Source organism: Rhinoraja longicauda, chromosome 33, assembly GCF_053455715.1.
Source record: "Rhinoraja longicauda isolate Sanriku21f chromosome 33, sRhiLon1.1, whole genome shotgun sequence".
NCBI lineage: Eukaryota > Metazoa > Chordata > Chondrichthyes > Rajiformes > Arhynchobatidae > Rhinoraja > Rhinoraja longicauda.
This window is the reverse complement of record NC_135985.1, coordinates 10,850,601-10,876,451: the sequence shown is the minus strand read 5'-3', so window position 1 is coordinate 10,876,451 and position 25,851 is coordinate 10,850,601. Positions and strand designations below refer to the sequence as shown.

The window sequence follows — 25,851 nt, the reverse complement described above, 5'->3', positions numbered from 1 at the left end:
CCTTATCATTTAGGATTTGGACGGCACTTATCATCGTATCAAACTACATTTCAGGTAGCGAGGGAGGGCTTGTTGCCAGCCATAAGTTCTGGATGACCACAGTCTAGGGTCCTCCCATTATGGGACAATGAGGGGCAGAGTCCAGTGGAGCCACCCCTCAAACGAGGGAAGGGATATTACCCCAGGGATCCAAGCAAGGGTGCTTTGTTTAAGGATAGTTTGCAAACCCTATCGCACATGACACTGACGTATGTATGGACGCTGAGAACACAATGCACTACATAGCACATTCTGTTGTGCTGCTGCAAGTAAGAACTTCATTGGTCTACCTGGGATTTAGGACAATAAAACACTGTTGACTCTTGACTTTCTCTTGAATGCCAGAAGAGGTCCTCCACTGTTCTTATTTTGTATATGTTTTGTATATATTTTTCATTCTGAATAAAGTTTATTGTCGTTCATTAAAGTTTATCACACCCATTTCACTCCTGCCAATGGAAGGAAGATAGGAGCCTAAAAACTGTAATGTGCAGGTTCAGGAACAGCTTCCTCCCTACAGCCATCAGGCTATTAAACACTACAACCTCCAAATAAGCTCTGAACTCCATAGACTTGGGAGCATTGGTTATGTCTTTTTGCACTCTTTTTTATTAATGTGTATGTATATAAATTTATGTGCATGTATTTATGTGTGTATATGTGTTTAAACCAAAGATACACACAAAAGCTGGAGTAACTCAGCAGATCAGACAGCATCTCTGGAGAAAAGGGATAGGTCACATTTCGGGTCAACTCTTCAATCTGAAGAAGGGTCTCAACCCAAAACATCGCTGGAGTTTAGAAGAATGAGGGGAGAGCCCATTGAAATATACAGAATAGTGAAAGGCTTGGATAGTGTGGATGTGGAGAGGATTTTTCCACTAGTGGGAGAGTCTAGGACTAGTCGTAGCATCAGAATGAATGGACATTCTTTTAGGAAGGAGATAAGGAGAAATTTCTTTAGTCAGAGGGTGGTGAATCTGTGGAATTCTTTGCCACAGAAGGCTATAGAGGGAAGTCATTGGATATTTTTAAGGCACTAGTGGGAGAATTTACGACTCACAAATAAGTCATACCTTTAGAAAGGAGATGAGAATGAATTTCTTTAGTCAGAGGGTAGTGAATCTGTGGAATTCATTGCCACAGATGGCTGTGGAGGCCAAGTCAATTGATTTTGTTAAGGTGGAGGTTGATAGATTCTTGATTAGTACAGGTGTCAGAGGTTATAGGGAGAAGGCAGGAGAATGGGGTTAGGAGAGATAGATCAGCCATGATAGAATGCCTGAGTAGACCTGATGGGCCGAATGGCCTAATTCTACTCCTAACCCTTATGATCTTATGAAAGTTACTTCCTTCCTGATAAATTCTTTCAAAGGTGTTTAAGTCTGAGCAACACAATGAAACTATCAAAATATAAAAGAGAAAATATGTTGTTATATTAACAATATATAGTGGAATTTCTGGGGAAAATGAGCAGAATAATAAAAACTCACAGTCAGTCCAAGACACAGTTGATCAACTCTAGTAACAGCTGTGCTGTTCTGCCCATAGCAAAGCTCCTTGTTAATGGGTTTCTGCCACAATTTTTATTTGTCATGTATTGTCATGCTGTAAACACAAAGACAAAGACAAATTAATTCTGCAGAGAAATGAGTGCACATGATGCTATTATAATGTTACTGTGAAAATCTACAGGCACCAATCAACATACGAAAAAAGGTTAAAACGTATCAAGAACAAGTCCTTCTATGGCGTATAGAAGGTATGGAGCTGTGAGTTGGCATTGTACCAGTTGCACCACAGTGCCCCCAAATGTCTCTGCTGAAAGATGAGACTTATCCTGTCTTCTTTTTGTTATAAATCTCCCTGGGCTAATTGCGTGCTCTGCAAATTGATGATGAGAAAAAAGAACAATCTTGTCTGATTCTTCACTTCCGCCTCCATCAGGCTTCAAAAAAGCAGGTAGGCTGCATCATAACATCCAGCCTGATGCCTGGATTAAGGTAGAAATTCAATTTGTGAATCTCCTGTGCCATATGCTTTTTACTTGCTGGCTTCACCATCTGAACCTTTCCATGCATTCTTCATGTATGTATGTGCAGGGATCATTTTTGATCAATATTTGAAAGTTTACCCCCAAGGAGAAAAGAATGCTTGAATTTATTTTGCAGCTTTCATGGCCTTAAGTTATCTGAGACACTTTACAGACAGTGAGGGTCAGTTGAATGGTAATTATTGGTGCAGCAAATGCTACATTGTTTGAGAGAAATATTGGTCAGGATCAGCTCTTAGAAATAATCTTAAATCATCTTGTCATTTATGTCAGCATTACACGGCTCTTAATTAGGCCATTTGACCCTTGGAGTCCACACTGACCTTCAAGCACCAATTTTCACACTAATCCTATCCTAACCCATTTTATTATTTGCAAATTTCCATCAACTGTTTCCCCCACCCAGATTCTACCACTCATCTATACTCAGGGTGATTCATAGTGGCCAATTAGCTTATCAATACATTTGGGAAAGAACTGCAGATACTGGTTTTAAAATGAAGATAGACACAAAAAGCTAGAGTAACTTAGCGGGACAGGCAGCATCTCTGGAGAGAAGGAATGCGTGACGTTTTGTAACAGTCTGAAGAAGGGTCTTGACCCGAAACGTCACCCATTCCTTCTCTCCAGAGATGCTGCCTGTCTCGCTGAGTTACTCCAGCTTTTTGTGTCTAGATTATCAATACACGTGTCTTTGGGATGGGAGAGCACCTAGTGGGAACCCATGCAGTCACAAAGAGACTGTATAAACTCCACAGACAACATCCAAGGTCAGGTTTGAACTCAGGTCGTGGAGCTGCGAGACAACAATTCCACCAGCTGCATCACTGTGCCGCCATGCCTCAGCATAAAGATGTCATCTCAGGCAGTACAGCCACCCAGTCGTGGAACAATGTTGAGTAATTCCAGATTTTTGCTACAGATTACAAGGTGAAACTCACAATCTTCTGCTGCAGAGATGCCGCCAGCTAGACTAATGCAAAATTATCCCATCAGCACAATTCCCACAAGGGGGGAGTAGAGTCGAGCAGTCTGTAGAGCTGCAGCCTCACAGCTCCAGCAGCCCAGGTTCAAGCCTGACCTCTGGTGCCATCTATAGTTTACACATTCTTCCAGTAGCCGTGTGGGTCTCCTCCCACATTCCAAACATGTAAACTGTTAATTGAATTGGCTGTTATACACTGCTCCTATTGTGTCAGTGCTTGGTAGAATCTGGGGAGTGTTGAGAATGTGGGGAGAATAAAATCGGATTAATGTAAGTGGGTGCTCAAAGGTTGGCACGGCCTGCTTGAAGACAGAAGCAGGGGAATTTATTATGGGGAACAAGGAAATGGCAGACGTGTTGAACTGGTACTTTGGATATGTCTTCACTTAGGAAGATACAAGCAATCTCCCAGATGTTCTAGTGGCAAGAGTTCCTAGGGTGACGGAGGAACTGAAGGAAATCCACATTAGGCAGGAAATGGTGTTGGGTAGACTGATGGGACTGAAGGCTGATAAATCCCCAGGGCCTGATGGTCTGCATCCCAGGGTACTTAAGGAGGTGGCGCTAGAAATTGTGGAAGCATTGGTAATCTTTTTCCAATGTTCTATAGATTCAGGATCAGTTCCTGTGGATTGGAGGATAGCTAATGTTGTCCCACTTTTTAAGAAAGGCGTGAGAGAGAAAATGGGAAATTATAGACCAGTTAGTCTGACATCAGTGGTGGGGAAGATGCTGGAGTCAATTATAAAAGACGTAATTGCGGAGTATTTGGATAGTAGTAACAGGATCGTTCCGAATCAGCATGGATTTACGAAGGGGAAATCATGCTTGACTACTCTTCTGGAATTCTTTAAGGATGTAACTAGGAAAATTGACGGGGAGCCGGTGGATGTGGTGTACCTCGACTTTCAGAAAGCCTTTGACAAGGTCCCACATAGGAGATTAGTGTGCAAAATTAGAGCACATGGTATTGGGGGTAGGGTACTGACATGGATAGAAAATTGGTTGACAGACAGAAAGCAAAGAGTGGGGATAAATGGGTCCCTTTCAGAATGGCAGGCAGTGACTAGTGGGGTACCGCAAGGCTCGGTGCTGGGACCGCAGCTATTTACAATATACATTAATGACTTGGATGAAGGGATTAAGAGTACCATTAGCAAATTTGCAGATGATACAAAGCTGGGTGGTAGTGTGAACTGTGAAGAAGATGCTATAAGGTTGCAGGGTGACTTGGACAGGTTGTGTGAGTGGGCGGATGCATGGCAGATGCAGTTTAATGTGGATAAGTGTGAGGTTATCCACTTTGGTGGTAAGAATAGGAAGGCAGATTATTATCTAAATGGTGTCAAGTTAGGAAGATCTGGGTGTCCTAGTGCATCAGTCACTGAAAGGTAGCATGCAGGTACAGCATGCAGTGAAGAAAGCCAATGGAATGTTGGCCTTCATAACAAGAGGAGTTGAGAATAGGAGCAAAAAGGTCCTTCTGCAATTGTACAGGGCCCTAGTGAGACCACACCTGGAGTACTGTGTGCAGTTTTGGTCTCCAAATTTGAGGAAGGATATTCTTGCTATTGAGGGCATGCAGCGTAGATTTACTAAGTTAATTCCCGGAATGGCGGGACTGTCATATGTTGAAAGACTGGCGCGACTAGGCTTGTATACACTGGAATTTAGAAGGATGAGAGGGGATCTTATCGAAACATATAAGATTATTAAGGGGTTAAACACATTAGAGGCAGGAAACATGTTCCCAATGTTGGGGGAGTCCAGAACCTGGGCCACGGTTTAAGAATAAGTGGTAGGCCATTTAGAACGGAGAGGAGGAAAAACTTTTTCAGTCAGAGAGTTGTAAATCTGTGGAATTCTCTGCCTCAGAAGGCAGTGGAGGCCAGTTCTCTGAATGCATTCAAGAGAGAGCTAGATAGAGCTCTTAAGGATAGCGGAGTCAGGGGGTATGTGGAGAAGGCAGCAACGGGGTACTGATTGAGAATGATCACCCATGATCACATTGAATGGTGGTGCTGGCTCGAAGGGCCGAATGGCCTACTCCTGCACCTATTGTCTATTCTTTGAGGTTCATTTTCACACTTCATTTTGGCTTTGCAACATTCACCAGTTGGTAAATTCAGTTATTCAATATCCAGAAAGGAAGTATTATGGTGAACAATCTCCAGCTTTAAACTGATATCTAAACAAACTCACTTTGAGGAGATAGCAAGCTTTGTAATATGATTGCAAGATCACAACCTCTCCCCCAATGTCAGCAATTTGAAGGATCTAGGATCAAGGATTTGAAGGTGCTGAAGAGGAAGTAGTCGAGCTTTAAGTTCCAAGACATAACTATCACCTACAATTTGTCCTGGACCAACCACATTTAAACTATGTCCAAGAAAACACACCAACGTCTCTACTTCCTCAGAAGACGAAGGAAATTAGGCATGTCCCCAAATACTTTTACTAAATTCCACAGATGCACTGTAGAGAACATCCTTTCAGGATGCACCACGGCTTGGCTTGGCAACGACTTTGCCCATGACCGCAAGAAATTGCAGAGTTGCAGATCTAGCCTAGTTCACCACACAGACCAGCCCCCCCCCCCCCCCCCCCCCCGCACCATCAACTCCATCTGCACTTCACTCTGCCTCAGGAAAGCAGACAAAATAACCAAAGAACATTTCACCCCAGTCATTCCCTCTTCTCTCCTGTTGGGCAGATGTAAAGCTTAAAACACATACCACCAGTTTCAAGAACAGTTTCTTCTCCGCTGCAATCAGACTTCTTAATGGTCCTCATAACTAAGGGTGTAGTCCTGAACTCTCAGCCTACCTTATTGTGGCCCTTGAATCTGTCAATCTCTGCCTTAAAAATATCCATTGACCTGGCCTCCACAACTGTCTGTGGCAATGAATTCCACAGATTCACCACCCTCTGACTGAAATTCCTCCTCATCTCCTTTCTAAAGGTAAGTCCTGCTATTCTGAGGCTGCATCCTCTGGTCCTAGACTCACTTGTGAACGCAGCCCAGACCATCACACAAACCAAGCTCCCTTCCATTGACTCCATTTATACCTCACTGCCTCTGCAAGGCCAGCAGCATAATCAAGGACGAGTCGCACTCTGGCCACTCCCTCGTCTCCCCTCTCCCATCAAGGCAAAAGGTATAGAAGTGTGAAAGCACACACCTCCAGATTCAGGGACAGTTTCTTCCCAGCTGTTGCCAGGTAACTGAACCACCCCACCAACAACTAGAGAGCAGTCCTGAACTACTATCTACCTCATTGGGGACCACGGACTATCTCTGATCGGGCTTTACTGGCTTTATCTTGCACTAAATGTTATTCATGTTATTCCATTTATCATGTATCTGTACACTGTAGATGGCTGGATTATAATTATGTAATGTCTTGCCAGTGACTGGTTAGCACACAGCAAAATCTTTCCACTGAAGAGAGACACAAAATGCTGGAGTAATCTTCAGTTCCTTCCTACACAAAAACCTTTCACTGTGTCTCGGTGAACATGACAATAAATCATAATCATATTTTTATTAGCCAAGTATGTTTTGCAACATACAAGGATTTGCCACACAGTCATACCAATAAAAAGCAACAAAACACACAAAATACATTTTAACATCAACATCCACCACAGCGACTACTCCACATTCCTCACTGTGATGGAAGGCGAAAAAAAAGTTCAATCTCTTCCCTTCTTTGTCCTTCTGCGGTCGGGGGCCTCGGTTGGAGCGTCGATCCCAGGCAAGGTATCGCAGTGTAGTGTAAGATGGTAGTGTACGAAAATAACTGCAGATGCTATTTATTTCACAAAATGCTGGAGTAACTCAGCAGGTCAGGCAGCATCTCAGGAGAGGAGGAATGGGTGACGTTTTGATTCCTTCTCTCCTGAGATGCTGAAATGCTGAAATGCTGAGTTACTCCAGCATTTTGTGAAATAAGGCTCCGATGGTAAGTCCACGGCCCCGCTGTGGGGCTCAAAGTCAGTCTCGAGCAAGGCCGCCAGCTCCACGATGTTAGGCCGCAGAGCGACCGGAGATACGATCCGGAAAACAATTGCAATCTCCGGCAAGGTAAGAGATTGAAAAAAGGTTTCCCCCTCCCATCCCTCCCATCCTCCTCCCATCCGATCATCCTCCCCCCCCCCCCCCCCCCTCCCATCCTCCCTCCTCCTCCCTCCCCTCCCTCCCATCCTCCCCTCATCCCCCCTCCCCTTTCCCATCCTCCCCCTTTCCCATCCCCTCCCCTTTCCCATCCTCCCCCCTCCCACATAAAACAAACCAGGGAACATTAACACATACTTTTTAAAGCACAATAAAAATGACAAAAACGACGAGCATTCAGATAGACCGACCGACCGACCGTTGGCGAGGCTGCCATCGCTGACACCAAACTAAACCAATGACATACACAAAAACGCTGGGGTCGCCGAACATGTGAGTGCGTGACTCCTGCATTGTTTGTTTGTTTGTCTGCCTGCCTGGTTCTCGGGGTTGGGGGCGGTTCTCCCGCGGCTTTAAATTCCGCATCTTGCAGCGTTTGTGGAGATTCTGGTTGAAGGCCCGGACCGTCGCCCCGGCAACGCATCCCCGGCCCGCCCACCCGCCCGATGCCCGCCAATGGGGGGGGGGGGGGGGCGCAGCCCTGCGCGCGGCCCAGCCCCGCCCGCCAATGGGAGGCGCAGCCCTGCGCGCGGCCCAATCAGCAGCACAGGGTGACATTTGAAAGATTCGCGGGGAAGGGAGTGGAGAGAAGGACGGACAGCGGAAAGAGAGAGAAGGAAAGAAAGAAAAGAAAGAACGAGAGAGAAAAAGAAAGAGAGAGAGAAAGAAAGGAGAGAGAGAAAAAGAGAAAGAAAAAGAAAGAAGGAGAGAGAGAGAGAGAAAGAAAGAAGGAAGGAAAGATAGAAGGAAGGAAAGATAGAGAGAGAAAGAAAAAGAAAGAAAGAGAGAGACAGACAGAAAGAAGGAGAAGAAGAGAGAAAAAGTCAGAGAGAGAAAGAGACATAAAGAGAGAAAAGTAGCGAGTGGCGGACAGACTGCGAGCGTCGGGCCCACTGACTGCCCTGCATTGAACAGCCTCCTCTCGACCCGGCTGCCGCTTGTCCTGTCCGCTGCTCCAGGGTGAGGCGAGGCGAGGCAAGGCAGCGTTGCCCCACCAGCTGAGCCAGAGCCGGAGACCGAGCAGCGGTCCGCTGCCGCCTTGTATCTCCCCAGCCTTTCCCTCCAGTGCCCACCATGGCTTTCACCCGCCGGGCTGCGGTAAGTGTCTTGTGTGTGTGTGTGTGTGTGTTTGCAAATGATAGTTGACTCGGTGGGCTGAAGCCCTGTTTCCATGCTGTATCTCAAAAGTAAACCAACACATCAACATTAACAAATCCTTCGTGCCTTGTCAGTTTTTGCATTGTTTTTTAATGTCTGAAGAAGGGTCTCGACAAAATGTGTAGGAAGGGACTGCAGATGCGGGTTTAATAATAATAATAATACATTTAATTTATATAGCGCTTTTCAGGAAACTCAAAGACGCTTACACTGAAGATGGACACAATTCCACCTCCCTTCCATTGACTCCATGTCCCCCTGCAAGGCCAGCAGCATGATCAAGGACGAGTCGCACCCTGACCACTGTATTTTGTGTCCATCTCCCTCTTGCTGTGTGGCATTATTGTCCGCTCTCCCCTCCACCCCCCCCCCCCCCCCCCCCCCGGCCATGTGGACAATAACCCGCTTGTAACGGGAAATAAGTGTTCAAGTTGCCCGGTAACCCTGTTCTCCAACACCCCCGGTTGAGTTGTTCCAGCCACGGGGACCCGTGCCTTCATCTCCTGAGCTCCTAATCTCAAACCCTTCCTGTCTCTCTACAAAATGGCGATACTCTCTCTGATTCACTTTTAAATAATGTGACCTGATATTGAATTAATTCAGTAACCTTGCCGTTTTATTAATCGCAAAGCTTCTTTGAGTTTGGTGTCCGCTTTACAATGCTTCACGAAAAACTTCCAATATTTTGTTTGAATAACATCTCTCGTTTTAAACAGTGTTGTATCTAATGAACTATTTGATTCGCAGTCCACACGTTGCCCGGATTCCTGTTTCGTGACTGCTTTAAATTTGGATGGATTTTTCGTACAAAACTTAAATACCTAACACCCAATTGTGTTTAACGTGTAATTCCACATCTTTCGAGTACGAAAGCGTTCTGGTGTTGGAAAAGAATCGAGAATTATAGAATAGGCGAGATAGCTAGAAGAAAGTGAGGGAAGGATAAGTGATGAGAAGACAAAGTGTTGGAAGGATCTGCAGATGTTGGTTTACACCAAAGATAGACATAAAATGCTGGAGTAACTCTGGGTCAGACAGCATCTCTGGAGCGAAGGACAGGTGGCATTTTGGGTCAACCTCTCTGTAAATGAGGAATTGGGTGGTGGAGAAAAAGGTGTTGGGAAGTAAAGACAAGGGGATGCAAATAGTCAAATATAATAAGATGGCAAGTGAAATGTGTGCCAGGGGTATTTGGAGTTCCCTGTTTCCCATAATTCAACTTACTTCCAATTGCCCTTGTCTCTAATTTCTATCTTCTCTCTAGTTTTCCAACTGTATGTTATTTGATTGTTCAGCAGCAAATTGATGGTCTGAGGTCTATTTCCAGTGGCTCCAGCCCGGATAATGTTTCTAATCATGTTTGGAGCAGAATTGCAAAGAACAAACCCTTGCTTCAACTCATCCAAGATGCCCCATCTAGGCTAGCCCCATTTGCCTGCTTTTGCCCCACATCCCTCAATCCTTAATGTTTTAATTACCCACTTCCTCTGACACTTGTTCCAAATACCCAAGCCTCGGAGTGGGGGAGGAGTGAGTTCCTATTAAATCATCCCCTCACCATAAACCTATGCCTCTAGTTCTTGATTCCTCACCACTGTGGGGGGGGGGGGGGGACTTTGTGCATTTACCCTGTCTATTTCCCTCATGATTTTACAAGGTCTTCTCTCTGTCCCCTGTGCTTCAAAGAATAAAGTCCTAGCCTGTCCAACCACTTCCAAAAACTCAGGCCCTCAAGTCCTGGCAGCATCCTCAGGTTTTCTCGGCACTTTTGCAGCTTAATGGCCTAGTTCCTGTGGCTGGGTGACCAAAACCAAACACTGCACTATACAACAAGTAATGCCTCGCTAACATCCTGCAGTTTTGACTTATTTAATACACACCATCGATCTGGGTTTTGGATGGCTGGTGAGAAATTGTCTCTACATCTTCTGTTGTTAGGCTCTTCGCAACTTGGAGAACATGCAGCCAGCATCCAAGGTTACAGGAGTCGCCGGACGGCCTGCTTTGTGTGACCTGGCCAATCGTGCTGTGTGTCGGGCAGCTGAGCAGGTAGAATGGCCTTCAGCTTTGTTTCCTTCTGTTTTATGTGGCAATGGCAGCGAGTTATCCAGCTGTTAACTTTGCCTTTTAACTTTCTTCAGAAAACTAACACGGTGAAAGTGTCCAAACCAGTAGCGACTAAACCAAAAGGCAAAGTTTTGGCCTTGAAACCCACCGTTCAAAAGCCGCAACCAGCAGTTAAGGAAGTAAAGCCCCCGGTAGTCCAAGAGCCAGTTGAAAAGGTATGTGAAACCTGGTGTTTGCTCCTTCAGCGTAGGGTAAGCTAATTTTTTTTCCCCTTCCACTTTCTAATTGTCTCTTTTCAAAGGTACCTCTGTCTCCAACACCCATGGATGTGTCGATGAAAGAGGAAGACTTATGCCAAGCTTTTTCTGGAACCTTGTTAAAGGTGGAAGACATTGATGCCAACGATCACGGTAATCCTCAACTGTGCAGTCACTATATAAAGGACATCTACAAATACCTGCGCCAACTTGAGGTGAGTAGATGCCAATGTCACTAAATTGTTACTCCTGAATTTGGTTAATGAAGTTGTGACCTAGACTTGGCTGAGTGCAGAAGGTCTTGAGCCACATCGGGGGTACCTGGGAAAGGTTGGCCAGAATGGCATCTTACAACCAGCGATAGGCACAAAATGCTGGAGTAACTCAGCGGGGCAGGCAGCATCTGTGGAGAGAAGAATCGGTGATGTTTCAGATCCACCAGACTGACCAGCGGTCTATTTCCTAAAAGCCATACAAACTTTCTTACAACCAGCGGCAAGGGTTAAATTCCTGCTTGTCTGAGTAAGATGGGCAGTTTAACATGACAGGAATAAAGAACTTTCTTCCTCCGTGGTGGGTTGCAACAATTGTCACTTCAATTGTTCATCTTACTTGCCTGAGATCTTCACTGGAGAACTGGCCAATGCCAGGATGCAAGCAAGGCTTTTTGAATGAACATCCTGCTGAGGGGCAAGTTGAGCTTCTGGTCATCCTTTTGGTTCGCAAGTCAGCAACTTCAGTTTGTAGATGCAGCCAGTAATCAGGCCCTTCTGCCCACTGAGTCCAGGCTGGCCATCAATCACCCACTTACACAGTATGTTAATCTCACTTTCTCCTCCACTCCCTACACACAAGGGGCAATTTACAGAAGCCAATTAATTTATAATCTAGAGAATTGTAGCCATGTGAGCTTCACAACAGTGGTAGGGAAGTTATTGCAGAGGATTTGTTGGGATGGTATTTACTCCCATGTGGAAGAGAATCGATTAATTGGGGACGGCCAGCATGGCTTTGTATGTGCCAGGTCGTGTCTTACTAATTTGATCCAGTATTTTGAGGAGATGACAATGGTGCTTGAGGCTAGGGCAGTAGACGTTGTCTAATAGATTTTGGAAAGACATTTGATAGTCCCCCACGTTAGGCTCATGCAGAAGATTAGGATGTACAGGAATAACAGTGACTTGGTAATATGGATTCAGAAGTGGCTTCCTGATACAAGACAGAGGGTTGTGGTGGAAGGATGATATTCAGGCTAAGGTCAGCGACCAATGGAGTTTTGCAGGGAATGGTGCTGGGATCTGTTTGTCGTTTATACAATTTAGATGTGAACAGACTAGCTAGTAAGTTTGCAGATGATGCCAAGATTGCTGAGGTCATGGACTGTGATGAAGGCTGTCAAACTATACAGTGAGATGTAGATGAGCTATAGAAATGTGTGGAGAAATGACATTGAGTTTAATATGAGTAGGTATGAGGTGTTGCACTTTGGGAAGTCAAATGGGAGGGCAGAATATACAAATAATGACGTGACCCGTCACAGCATTGAACAGAACGATCTTGGGGTCCAAGTCCATAACTCCCCGATAGTAGTGAAGAAGATATGGTATTCTTGCTTTCATGGGTTGGGCATTGAGTACGAGTCAAGAAGTCAAGATGCAGCGCTTTACTACTTTGCTTAGGCTGTATTTGGAGCATTGCATGCAGTTCTATTGCAGGAAAGATATCAAGGCTTTGGAAAGGGTGCAGGCGTGGTTTTCTAAAATGCTGCCTGGATTAAGGGGTATTAGCTCCAGGGAGAGGTTGGACAGACTTGGATTGTTTTTTTCTGCAATGCCAGAAGTTGTGGGAAGACATGTTAGTATAGTACTATTCCTCGTTAGTATAGTGGTTAGTATCCCTGCCTGTCACGCGGGAGACCGGGGTTCAATTCCCTGACGGGGAGACACAATTTCTTTGTAAATTTCCCCGGTGTGGGACGAATAAAGGAATAGTATTATTATTACTATTATTAAGACCTGAGAAGTGCATAAAATTATGAAAGAACTGCTCTCCCAGGATTGAAAAATCACATACTAGAGGGCGTATATTTAGGGTGAGGAGCAAGTCCTTTGCGGGTAGCAAGTTTCTGAAATGTGTTGCCAGGGGTGATGGTTGAAACAGATAGGATGGTGGCATTTAAAAGACTTTTGGATAGGCATATAGTTATGCAGGGAATGGAGAGATCGACTGTGCAGGCAGGTAAGAAATCTTGGCACAGATATTGACGTGATGAAGGTTCTGTTCTACTAACAACTGACACAATTCAGGATGAGGCAGTTGGTTCAATCTCCACATCCCTGCAGTTTATTACTGGTGATAAGATAACAGTGCCTCCTTTCCACAAAAACAAGGCAGCAAGTGCATTGGGACACCAAGTCTTTCAAACCACCCATTGTGGGCTCGTCTCCACATTCTAATGTTGTTAGTTTTAAGTTGTCCTTTTCTCTAGCAATGGTGGTACCTTAATCTGAAGGATCTCCAACTGTTGATTCCTCTCTCATCAAGTATGAAATGTGGCGAGGAAGTGGTGGCCACTTGCAAAGTGTATACTATGGGAATGAACCATGACATGACATTTGTTCTTCGTGCAGTGCTACTAATTTGAGAACCAATTTTAGTAGTTTGCATAGGAGTGTCGGAAAATAACTGCAGATGCTGGTACAAATCGAAGGTATCACAAAATGCTGGAGTAACTCAGCGGGTCAGGCAGCGTCTCTGGAGAGAAGGAATGGGTGACGTTTTGGGTTGAGACCCTTCTTCAGACTGACAGATTAGTAGTTTGCATAATATCCTAACGTCAAATGGCTTGCATCTGAACCAGTGTTTTGGTTCATTTGTCTTTTGTCAAAATGAGGTGAACTTTAATCTTTCTCCTAGCTTTTTCCTTTTCCCATTAAGACCATTGGCTTGCAACAATTGCTCATGTCCTGAACACTTTCTGATTTATTTCTCTTTTTTTTCCAGCAACAACACTGTTTTATATAATGTTTTGTCATTTTACTCCATGGCAGATGCAGCAAACAATCAGACCACGTTACCTTGAGGGCCAAGAAATAAATGAGCGGATGCGTGCAATCCTAGTTGACTGGCTTGTTCAGGTTCATTCAAAGTTCCGCCTGCTCCAAGAAACACTCTACATGACCGTGGCTATAATGGATCGCTTTCTACAAGTAAATATCTCATTATGGGAATAGAATGCCATTGAAATTTGCAGTTTAATGTATGTTTGTACATGTTCTGGATTTCATGGGGTGGGATGGATTTGTTTCCCAAATGATATTTTGTGTTCCACAATAGAAAATGTGTCCTGACTTTAAGCATTATTGCTGGTCATCTAGGTAGATGGGGTGGTGAATTACATTGTCTATGAGGATCGTCTAAGAAATTAATTGGAAAGCTGTTCAACATTTATATACCTTGATCCTGAGGAGGTTGCATATGTATTTGGCTGGCTATATTTGTTGTTAGAGTTGGAGTCATACAGAAACAGGCCCTTTAGCCCAACTTGCCCATACCAACTAAGATGATCCATCAAAGCTTGCCCCACCTGCCTGTGTTTGGCCCATATGCTTCTAAATCTTTCCTATCTATGTACCTGTCCAAATGTCCTAAATGTTATTCTGTAACTTGCCTTAATTATCCCCTGTGCCAGCTTGTTTTACACACCCACTCTGCTGTGTGTGGGGGGGGGGGGGGGGGTCCCCAACTCTGGGTAAAAGACTGTGCATTCACCCTATTTATTTCCTGTGATTTTATACACCTCCAAGATCACCCCTTGGCCTCCTGTGATCGGAGAAATAAAGTCTGAGCCTGCTCAACCTCTCCCTATAACTTGGGTGACAGTCCTGGCAACATTCTTGTAAATCGTCTATGCACTCTTTCCAGCTTAACAATATCTTTCCTATGGCAGGATGATCTAAACTGAACACAATACTCTAAGTGCGGCTTAACTAATTCTGTTACAACTGTAACATAACATCCCAACTTCTCTCGTCAATAGATAAGACAAAATGTGGGACACGCAGCATCTCTGCATAGAAGATACTCCAATGTACCAAAATCCGTTGACCACCTTATCTATCTTTGACATAATTTTCAGGGAACTATGTACCTGCACTCCTAGATCCCTCTGCTCTACAATGCTTTCCAGTGCCCTGTCATTGTCTCTCACTTATCTGCATTAACATAGAAACATAGAAAATAGGTGCAGGAGTAGGCCATTCGGCCCTTCGAGCCTGCACCGCCATTCAATATGATCATGGCTGACCATTCAGCTCAGTAACCTGTACCTGCCTTCTCTCCATACCCCCTGATCCCTTTAGCAAAAAGGGCCACATCTAACTCCCTCTTAAATATAGCCAATGAACTGGCCTCAACTACCTTCTGTGGCAGAGAATTCCACAGACTCACCACTCTGTGTGAAGAAATGTTTTCTCATCTCGGTCCTAAAAGACTTCCCCCTTATCCTTAAGCTGTGACCCCTGGTTCTGGACTCCCCCAACATCGGGAACAATCTTCTCGCATCTAGCCTCTCCAATCCCTTAAGAATTTTATGTTTCTATAAGATCCCCCCTCAGTCTTCTAAATTCCAGCGAGTACAAGCCCAGTCTATCCAGTCTTTCCTCATATGTAAGTCCCGCCATCCCAGGGATCAATCTGGTGAACCTTCTCTGTACTCCCTCTAAGGCAAAAACGTCTTTCCTCAGGTTAGGAGACCAAAACTGCACACAATACTCCAGGTGCAGTCTCACCAAGGCCCTGTACAACTGCAGCAGAACCTCCCTGCTCCTAAACTCAAATCTTCTTGCTATGAATGCCAACATACCATTCGCTTTCTTCACTGCCTGCTGCACCTGCATGCTTGCTTTCAATGACTGGTGCACTATGACACCCAGGTCACGTTGCATCTCCCCTTCTCCCAATCGGTCACCATTCAGGTAATACTCTGCTTTCCTGTTCTTGCCGCCAAAGTGGATAACCTCACATTTATCCACATTATATTGCATCTGCCATGCATTTGCTCACTCGCCTAATCTATCCAAGTCACTCTGCAGCCTCCTAGCATCCTCCTCGCAGCTAACACTGACACCCAGCTTCGTGTCATCCGCAAACTTAGAGATGTTGCATTCAATTCCCTCGTCCAAATCATTAATATACACTGTAAATAACTGGGGTCCCAGCACTGAGCCTTGCGGTACCCCACTAGTCACTGCCTGCCATTCCGAAAAGGACCCGTTTATTCCTACTCTTTGCTTCCTGTCCGCCAACCAATTTTCTATCCACCTCAACACTGAACCCTCAATACCGTGTGCTTTAAGTTTGTACACCAATCTCCTATGTGGGACCTTGTCGAAGGCCTTCTGAAAGTCCAGATATAACACATCGACTGGTTCTCCCTTATCCACTCTACTAGTTACATCCTCGAAAAATTCTATAAGATTCGTCAGACATGATTTGCCTTTGGTAAATCCATGCTGACTTTGTCCGATGATTTCACCACTTTCCAAATGTAATGCTATCACATCTTTAATAACTGACTCTAGCATTTTCCCCACTACCGATGTTAGGCTAACTGGTCTATAATTCCCCGTTTTCTCTCTCCCTCCCTTTTTAAAAAGTGGGGTTACATTAGCTACCCTCCAGTCCTCAGGAACTACTCCAGAATCTAAAGAGTTTTGAAAAATTATCACTAATGCATCGACTATTTCTGAGGCTACTTCCTTAAGCACCCTGGGATGCAGCCTATCTGGCCCTGGGGATTTATCTGCCTTTAATCCATTTAATTTACCTAACACCACTTCCCGACTAACCTGGATTTCCCTCAGTTCCTCCATCTCATTAGACCCCTGGTCCCCCACTATTTCCGGCAGACGGTTTATGTCTTCCTTAGTGAAGACAGAACCAAAGTATTTGTTCAATTGGTCTGCCATCTCCTTGTTCCCTATGATCAATTCACCTGTTTCCGACTGCAAGGGACCTACATTTGCCTTAACTAATCTTTTTCTCTTGACATATCTATAAAAGCTTTTGCAGTCTGTTTTTATGTTCCTTGCCAGTTTTCCCTCATAATCTATTTTCCCTTTCCTAATTAAGCCCTTTGTCCTCCTCTGCTGAACTCTGAATTTCTCCCAGTCCTCTGGTATGCTACTTTTTCTGGCTAATCTGTATGCTTCATCTTTTGTTTTAATACTATCCTTGATTTCCCTTGTTAGCCACGGATGCACTACCTTTCCTGGTTTGTTCTTTTGCCAAACTGGGATGAACACTTGTTGTAGTTCATCCATGCGACCTTTAAATGCCTTCCATTGCATGTCCACCGTCAACCCTTTCAGCATCAATCGCCAGTCTATCTTGGACAATTCACGCCTCATACCCTCAAAGTTACCTTTCTTTAAGTTCAGAACACTTGTTTCTGTATCGACTTTGTCACTCTCCATCCTAATGAAGAACTCTACCATATTATGATCACTCTTGCCCAAGGGGCCTCGCACAACAAGACTGCTAACTAACCCTTCCTCATTACTCAATACCCAGTCTAGAATGGCCTGTTCTCTCGTTGGTTCCTCGACATGTCGGTTTAGAAAACCATCTCTCAAACATTCCAAGAAATCCTCTTTCCTCAGCACCCCTGCCAGTTTGGTTCACCCAATCTATATGTAGATTGAAGTCACCCATTATAACTGCTGCGCCTTTAGCGCATGCATTTCTAATTTCCTGCTTGATGCCATCCCCAACCTCCCTACTGCTGTTAGGTGGCCTGTACACAACTCCCACTAGCGTTTTCTGCCCCTTAGTGTTTCGTAGCTCTACCCATATCGATTCCACTTCCTCCAAGCTAATGTCCTTCCTTTCCACTGCTTTAATCTCCTCTCTAACCAGTAATGCTACCCCACCTCCTTTTCCTTTCTGTCTATCCCGCCTGAATATAGAATATCCCTGGATGTTGAGCTCCCAGCCTTGGTCACCCTGGAGCCATGTCTCCGTAATCCCAACTATATCATAATCATTAATAACTATCTCCACATTTAATTCATCCACCTTATTACGTATACTCCTTGCATTGAGACACAAAGCCTTCAGGCTTGTTTTTACAACTCTCTTACCCCTTGTACGATTATGTTGAAAAGTGGCCCTTTTTGATTTTTGCCCTGGATTTGTCTGCCTGCCACTTTTACTTTTCACCTTGCTACCTGTTGCTTCTACCCTCATTTTACACCCCTCTGTCTCTGCTCCAGCTCCCATCCCCCTGCCACATTAGTTTAAATCATTAACCATTCCTTTGCCCTGTTGATCGAGATCATGTTTGGATAACTATCTACAATACCACCCCCATTTTAATCCAAATCATTAATATAAGCCGCAATGGGCCCTGCACTGATTCCTGAGACACACCACGAGTTACAGGCTACCAGTCTGAAAAGCAACCTTCCACCATCTCCCTCTACTTCCTTCCGAGGCCAATTCTCTATCCAGCTGGCCAGCTCTCCCTGGACCACAGAGCAGCTCACCAAGCAGATCATTTTGATCAGTACGGGTGTCAGGGGTTATGGGGATAAGGCTGGAGAATGGGGTTAGGACGAAGAGGTAGATCAGCCATGATTGAACAGAGTAGACTTTATGGGCCGAATGGCCTAATTCTGCTCGTATCACATATGACCTTATAATAATAATAATAATGCATTACATTTATATAGCGCTTTTCTAAACACTCAAAGACGCTTTACAAGGTTTACTAAAACATAAAAGAAAATAAATAGATAAATAAGTAAACGAAGAGAAAAGGAAAAAGAAGGTGAGGTGACGGTCAGTGATTGAAGGCAGTGCTGAATAGGTGAGACTTCAGTGATGTTTTGAATGTGGTGAGTGAGGAGGAGTCTCTGACGGTTTGGGGTTATGATTATCAAATGCCTTACTCAAGTCCATGTTGACAATGTTTATGGCTTTGATCTCGTCAACCTGTTTTAAGGCAATCCAGAGATGAATTGTAGTGTTGAACACCTTTTTCCTTATCAGTTGACTAGCTATTGGGCACCAGTCTTCAGCAGAATTGACTTGAGTTTCCATATGTTAACATGCACCAATTTTACATTTGAACATGTCAGAAAAATTGACTGCAACAGCAGCCAAATCCACAGGTCTTATTGTAAATACAACTTTGAGGACTTGGGTTTGCTCTTGGGATTAAGGTAACTTCATGTTTAGTTTTGAACCCCCCCCCTTCCTGATCATGCCAAGTCATAAGACGACTTTGTTCTCCGTTACATTCGGGAATACGGTGGAGAATCAGCTGTAACCTTGAAGACAGTATATTTGTGGTTTGCTGGAATTTTGGCCTTGCATTGAAGTTCAAAGGCCAGCCATGTTTGCTTCTTGGGGTTTTTGAGTGGTGATACTGCACCTCCTGGGACAATGGCAGGGAAGGTTGGGTATTGGCACCATTCTGGGCTCCAGATGTCCATAAACGACCTAAAATGAACATTAAAACAAACCTGTGTAGGAAAGAACTGCAAATGCTGGTTTAAATCGAAGGTAGACCCAAAATGCTGGAGTAACTCAGCGGGTCAGGCAGCATCTCTGGTGAGAAGGAATGGGTGACGTTTCGGGTCGAGACCCTTCTTCAGTCCTGTTGGACATTGCGCCTCTGTATATTGTTACATAATCTAATGAACTTATTTGCTTCTGTTATGTAATATTTGGAAATGCATCTTTTTAGAGCCAACCTGTTTCCCGGAAGAAGCTCCAATTAGTTGCAGTGACTGCCATGCTGTTAGCATCCAAGTATGAAGAGTTGTATCCACCTGCCATCGGGGACTTTGTTTACATCACAGACAATGCGTACACCAAGGAACAAATCATACAAATGGAAATCCTCATTCTCAAAGAGCTTGACTTTAATTTGGGTCGTCCACTTCCTCTGCACTTCCTGAGGCGTGCTTCAAAGGCTGGTAATGTAAGTACAACGTTTGGCCTCTGCAATGGCTGCAAACGCCTCGCTACTAAGATTTCAGAAGTTGTAGCTGTCACAGTTGCCAACTGTAGTTTGTGATTTGGTTTCTGAGCAGTTGGGTCAGTGGTTACTGCTTTTTTTTTGAGCCTTCTATTTTAACAAGCAGGTAGATGCTGAACAGCACACTCTTGCCAAGTATCTGATGGAGCTGACAATTATAGACTACAGCATGGTGCACATCAATCCTTCTGAAATAGCAGCAGCTGCACTTTGTCTCGCTCTCAAAGTCCTCGATGAAAGCAAATGGGTAAGTTTGCTACTTTGATGTCTCTCTCATGGTTTACAATTACTGCCCTTGGTTTGCATTTGGATATATAACAATTCAAAGGAGGCCCCCAGTGGAAAGAGTAGTTCAGTTCTTTCAAGTCTTTCCACGTTTTGTTTGGTTTCCATCGTTGCTTGTTGCTTCAGATGCCCTCTAGCCCCTTCCCTGCAGATTATCAACATCTGAGTTGGATCTAACTAATTGGTTTTCCATTCCGGATGCAACATGCATGTGAGTTGCTGGCATCACTGGTGCTTGTTGTACCCAAGCAGTAGCTTGCTTTAGATCCCATAGTGTAGTAAGGTGGTCTGATGCCTCTGTTGGTGACATCTTGAGCGAGATGGCCGCGGTATATGACCTAGCTCTTTGGTAGGATTTGAGCCACAATTTAGTAATTGTCTCTAATTTGCCAATACTGCAAGTTGTGTAGGAAAATAACTGCAGATGCTGGTACAAATCGAAGGTATCACAAAATGCTGGAGTAACTCAGCAGGTCAAGCAGCATCTCAGGAGAGAAGGAACGGGTGATGTTTCGGGTGGAGACCCTTCTTCAGGCAGTCTGAAGAAAGGTCTCGATCCGAAACGTCACCCATTCCTTCTCTCCAGAGATGCTGCCTGACCCGCTGAGTTACTCCAGCATTTTGTGATGCCAATACTGCAACATCTACAAAGGCTAAGCTGAATGGCTAAATTACAAAACCATAACTTTATTTTTAGACCCCAGACCAGCAGTACTATACTGGCTACTCTGAGGAATCCTTGCAGTCAACTATGAAGCGCATGGCACAGAATGTGGTGAAATTGAATGAAGGCCTCACAAAGCATGTTGTAAGTGTAAACCCAATTGAGATTTTTTACTTTTAACTACTTCACTAGTTTAATCTTTGTTTCTCTATTTTCCAGGCCATAAAGAACAAATATGCAATTGTTAAACTGATGAAAATAAGCACTATCCCTCAACTCAAGTCACCAATTGTCAAAGAACTGGCTGCTTCTGTGTTGTAACCATCCCAAAAATAATGGACATTTTTGCACTTTTTGGAGATTTTTAACAGAATGCTGCTATAATACACGGCTCAGAAGTTGAACTGTGGTACATCAGGTGCATGCCCTAATTTCAATCCTATTGAACTTTGCCATCAGTTTTTAGTCACTCCAATATGATTTATTGTCATAAACTTTGATTCCTGTAACAGTTTCTCTATTTGGAGAGTGGTCAGGGTTACAATCATCCCACCAGTTGTAAGCAGCTGAGATCGATAATGTAACTAGCCTAATGCTTCAAACGTGTAAATTTACAAGTTATGCCTTTATAATGCTAATTTCAGTACAAAATAAAAAACTTTTTTTAAGACTTTGGGATGATTTTTTAAAAACATTGATGCACCTGTTGTTCACCTTGTCTGTAGGATGTCTATTTAATGCAAACATTAACTGTAAACCCAATTTTTACTTTGGGATTAGATATTTTGCAATTTTTAAACATTGGCTACCAATTTCTTTTAATTTGGGCTTCGTGGTTCAATTCGTGTAGAAGGGGCACATTGGCCACCTGCTGCCCAGTGCATCCGGTTGGGAAGAAGGAACTGGCAAGATGCCAGTGCAGTTATCAAGCCTTAATGTACAGATGCAGAATTTGCCTTACACATCCAGACCATTGACTCTAGGCTGTCTGGCTTAACAAACTGAGCCAAACGGGTGATCCCTAAGTCACTAAGACTACTAAATGGCTTCAAGTGTTCAGATTGCGTTAGAGTCAAGGAAGCTAGTGCAATCAAACATTTGGGTCCATTAATAAAAAATACTACCGCATTGAGATTTTAATCCAATTTTACTGAAAACTGCAAATTGTGATGGTTTGTACTTAATTTTACTAATTCATTCCTGTAGAACCAAATATTTTGCCCTGGTGCATGGATTGGAGAGTGACTGAGCAGCCCAAGGCAAAATATTAGTTGCTGTGTTTGTTTTTTTGGGTGTGAGGCTCCTTGTGTTTGCTTTAACTTCAATCCTGTGGTATTGATAGATGTTGAATCTGAGCACCATAGTATTTTCACTGTAGCATTTGTAAAGTAAATGATTTGCTTACCATAGATAGTCCTTGATGTAAATGATTTGGTTACCATAATCCTTGATGTAAATTCAACCCAGATTAATTCTTGTGCCAGTTATCACAATAAAGTGTTCTTAACATAGATGCAATTAAGTTTATTTATGAAATAAAACTGCAAGTCCCTAATTTTTACTGGAAGGTATAATTGAGGGTGGGATGTAATAGCAACAAACTAATACTGCACCTGTTTCAATAGTGACTGAGATGGCCGTGTCAAGATTTTCCTCCTTCCTGAACTTTAAAATATTCAAAGTAAAATCAATACTTTTTTAATGTGAAGCTTAATGTGCAGCCTGAAGGAGACCAGAGATATTAATTCCTTAAAGGGCTTGCGAGCATGGTATTAATTGGGACTGGCAGTATATAGACAAAATAAATGTATGCCATAAACTTTGTAATAAATGTTGCTTTAGGAGAAAGATCCTATGTACCAATAACTCAAACTATCCCAATAACCTGTACTGTATTAAACAGCACATGTGTTAAACAGTGAAAATAGATTGACATTGCAAAAGTCTTAAACAGACAGCATTTTAATAACAATGAGTATCATCCTCCAAAGACGTACAGGTATGTAGGTTAATTGGCTGGGTAAATGTAAAAATTGTCCCTAGTGGGTGTAGGATAGTGTTAATGTACGGGGATCGCTGGGCGGCACGGACTTGGTGGGCCGAAAAGGCCTGTTTCCGGCTGTATATATATGATATGATATGATTTCCACTGAGCCAGTCACTATCAAAGCTAAATGGGCAGCTTGGTTTCTAATTAGTGTTGGTCAAATCTCAGATCAAAATTGTTTTGGTTATATTGAATTGTTTGTCAATTCTATATTTAGAATCCTATATTTTAAGTATTTGTCCACAATTCAAGATTCAACTGTGTTGCCTTTTGCTTTGTCCATGTTGCTTAGATCTAACAGGAAAAACTAGAAGTACATTGATATGAAGAGACGAGTTTCAGAATCCAGTTTTTTTAATACAGTAAAAGGGGAAAGCAAAACATTTCTATAACTTCTGTTCAAATACAGCATGTAACATGGACCAGCCACATTTATGCAATAAGGCACAAAACTGCAATTGTTTTTTTTGTACTGAGCAGTCTGGTCTAAATGCAGTCTGCAGTACTTGTGTAGACCCTGGTAGAAGGTTTTTTTTAATAGTTTTAAATTATTTTCAAAAGAGAACACCCCATTCCTCTGGGTGTTAAGTGCAGCAAACATTCTTCATACATGAGTCAGCAGCAAAGTTCAGTGTTTTTCCCAACTCAGAACTTCTAGTGGGAAGTTTTTTTATATTTAATCACTAATATTCCTGAAGAAATAGCAGATTATTAAAATTATAAAAAAGTAAAGCTTTAATGGATAAAGCAAAAATAAGAACCCCCCATGTAGTTATTTTATGGTCCAACTTAACCGCAACATTCTTCTAAACTACGTCTAGTATTGGGAAATGTATAAATACAATAAATTACAACTCCTTCAGTTTTATCACAAGAGTAGATGAGGACTAGAGCTCTGTGCAGATTCAAACATTTACAAACATATACAGTGCAATGTCACACTGTACGATTGCTGTCTGTGCTATACTTCCATTTGCTTTATCCGTATATTCTAATAACTGCTTTTATATCTTGGCAACGTAGTTGTTGGGGAACAGTCCTTGTTTCCCTCTCAGTCTACCGATCCACCAGCCTGAAGGATCTATGATGAAACGAGAGTATTGAGATATACTGTCAGGACAGTTGATAACATCATTCATGTGTAGACTACCCTAAAATGATACAATTAATGAAAACAGGTCTGCCGTGAAATTGGTATGAATTTAGCATTTACAGTTTTCCACTTCTGCAGAGCTCAGGTGGTGATTCACCTGATGCCCAGCGTTTAGTTTAGGGATACAGCGTGGAAACCCACCGAGTCCACACGCAATCCCCGCACACCATCCTACACACACTGGGAACAATTTACATTCATACCAAGCCAATTAATCTACAAACCTGTATGCCTTTCAGGTGAAAGGCATACATGGGTTTTCTCCGAGATCTTTGGTTTCCACCCACACTCCAGTGGGTGGAAACCAAAGATCTCGGAGAAAACCCATGTGATCATGGGGAGAACGTACAAACTCTCTACAGACAGCACTCGTAGTCGGGATCTCTGGCGCTGCAAGCACTGTAAGGCAGCAACTCTACCACTGTGCCATCGTGCTCCCCCAATTCAGTCTGAAGAAGGGTCTCGACCCGAAACGTCACCCATTCCTTCTCTCCCGAGATGCTGCCTGACCTGCTGAGTTACTCCAGCAGTTTGTGAATAAATCGTGCTGCCCCAATTGTTACACTTTGGGCTAAGCGTCCCCATACTATCGTATCGGTAGTGAAGAATGCACTTCTGTGACTGACTGGTTTGCACAGTTAAATAACCTGCTGGAGTTTGTCGTTAGGTGGGTGATAAACATTGGGCAAGTTGCAGGGGCTGAGCTGCTCTTTAAAGCCATGGGATGGTCTACGTTCACCAAGGAAGTGAAGCCACAGTTTTAACATAGCATTAGAGAAAAAAAACAGCACAGTACTCGCTGAGTACTGCACCAAATGCTATGTTCTGAAATGATGTAGAAAGAAAAAGTTTTATTTTCCATTTCCACTCCTGTCTCGCCTCCTCTAATGAAATTATGGATGAGTTGTTAAGGCCATGTTTCATTTGGTCCTTTTGGGTGGATATCTGCTCACAGCACTATTGCAACCCGATGCCCAAGCCAAAACCTATCCTTCAATTAATGATATTAAAATAGTGGTTGATTTAAATTGTTGCTTCATTTGTGAGGTTCTGCTGACTGCAAGTTGGTAGCTGCCTCTCCTTCTGCAGGATGTTGCTGGATAATGAACAGGTTCCATTTATTTAAGTCAGAAAAATCCACAAAGACCAAGTGATTTTGGTAACTATCTTCACATTACAGGTAGATCTGCTGTAACATTGTGTTTAAAAAAAAATTGCATCAATGCACAAAATGAGGTTAGGGGCTAGAAGGTTTCACTCAATAACAAAGTTATTTTTCCCCAGTGGTCTACTTTTTTGGCCTATAGAACTGATTGGAAGCCAAGATCAATGGCCTTCTGTGGTGAGACGAACAAACTTCCATAGACAATGGTGTCTGGTTACTGCGGGGAGGTTACAGTACCCAGTATCAGGTTACAGTATCAAGACAGCTTTTTTTTCTACTTGCCTGTTTCTAAAGTAACTTTATAATGATTTAATTCATGATCAAAATCATGTAATAATCAATTAGGCCTGTGTAATGCAAATAGTGTTCCCCAATTCATCAATGGCATTGCATCCAATTCATGTTGTGGAAAAACATTACAGCAGAACCACCTGTATTGTGATGAATGACATCAAAACCACACAAGACTTACTTAAACTAAAAGCTACTAAAAATCAAACGAGAGGGGAAACTGCTTAATAGACAATAGCTTCTGCTATTCCCAGGCACAAAAGTATGAACATACATCAGACTATTGCATTTAAGATCTTGGGAGTTTGGATGTATGGATGTCGATAAATGATGCATTTGTAATGATGCTGTTCGTGCACCCTGATTTTAGTGCAACAGCAATTACGCTTGCTGGATAATTGCCTTTAAAGCACTTTGGCCACAAAAGAGTAAGGTGCTATGTAAATGCAAGATCTTTCTTTGTA

General features: G+C 43.3%; 2 protein-coding genes and 1 non-coding gene across 4 annotated transcripts in view; 2 read left to right on the top strand and 1 right to left on the bottom strand.

The window, feature by feature from the left end:
* The first annotated feature begins 8,120 nt into the window (after nucleotides 1–8,120).
* Nucleotides 8,121–21,283, top strand: ccnb2 (cyclin B2). The gene is made up of 9 exons (XM_078427589.1): nucleotides 8,121–8,352; nucleotides 10,351–10,461; nucleotides 10,554–10,694; nucleotides 10,781–10,951; nucleotides 13,787–13,945; nucleotides 19,489–19,725; nucleotides 19,889–20,029; nucleotides 20,765–20,875; nucleotides 20,951–21,283. The coding sequence occupies exons 1-9, from the start codon at nucleotides 8,329–8,331 to the stop codon at nucleotides 21,050–21,052; spliced, it is 1,197 nt and encodes a 398-aa protein (XP_078283715.1). The 5' UTR covers nucleotides 8,121–8,328; the 3' UTR covers nucleotides 21,053–21,283.
* On the top strand, nucleotides 12,607–12,678 carry trnad-guc (transfer RNA aspartic acid (anticodon GUC)). The gene has a single exon. It is a non-coding gene; the product is annotated as a tRNA-Asp (tRNA).
* Nucleotides 21,284–23,127: 1,844 nt separating the features above from the next.
* The window catches only part of myo1ea (myosin IEa), a 118,648-nt gene continuing 115,924 nt past the window's right edge, over nucleotides 23,128–25,851 (bottom strand). For both annotated transcript variants that reach the window (XM_078427207.1, XM_078427208.1), the window contains one exon: nucleotides 23,128–23,859. In XM_078427207.1, the coding sequence (XP_078283333.1) occupies nucleotides 23,783–23,859 (77 nt within the window). In that variant the 3' untranslated portion in view covers nucleotides 23,128–23,782. The remainder of the gene's footprint in view (nucleotides 23,860–25,851) is intronic.

Coding starts and splice junctions, on each gene's coding strand:
- ccnb2 (XM_078427589.1), top strand. CDS start 8,329: ATGGCTTTCACCCGCCGGGCTGCG. Junction 10,952..13,786: donor AATACCTGCGCCAACTTGAG/GTGAGTAGATGC, acceptor ACTCCATGGCAG/ATGCAGCAAACAATCAGACC. Junction 13,946..19,488: donor TAATGGATCGCTTTCTACAA/GTAAATATCTCA, acceptor GCATCTTTTTAG/AGCCAACCTGTTTCCCGGAA.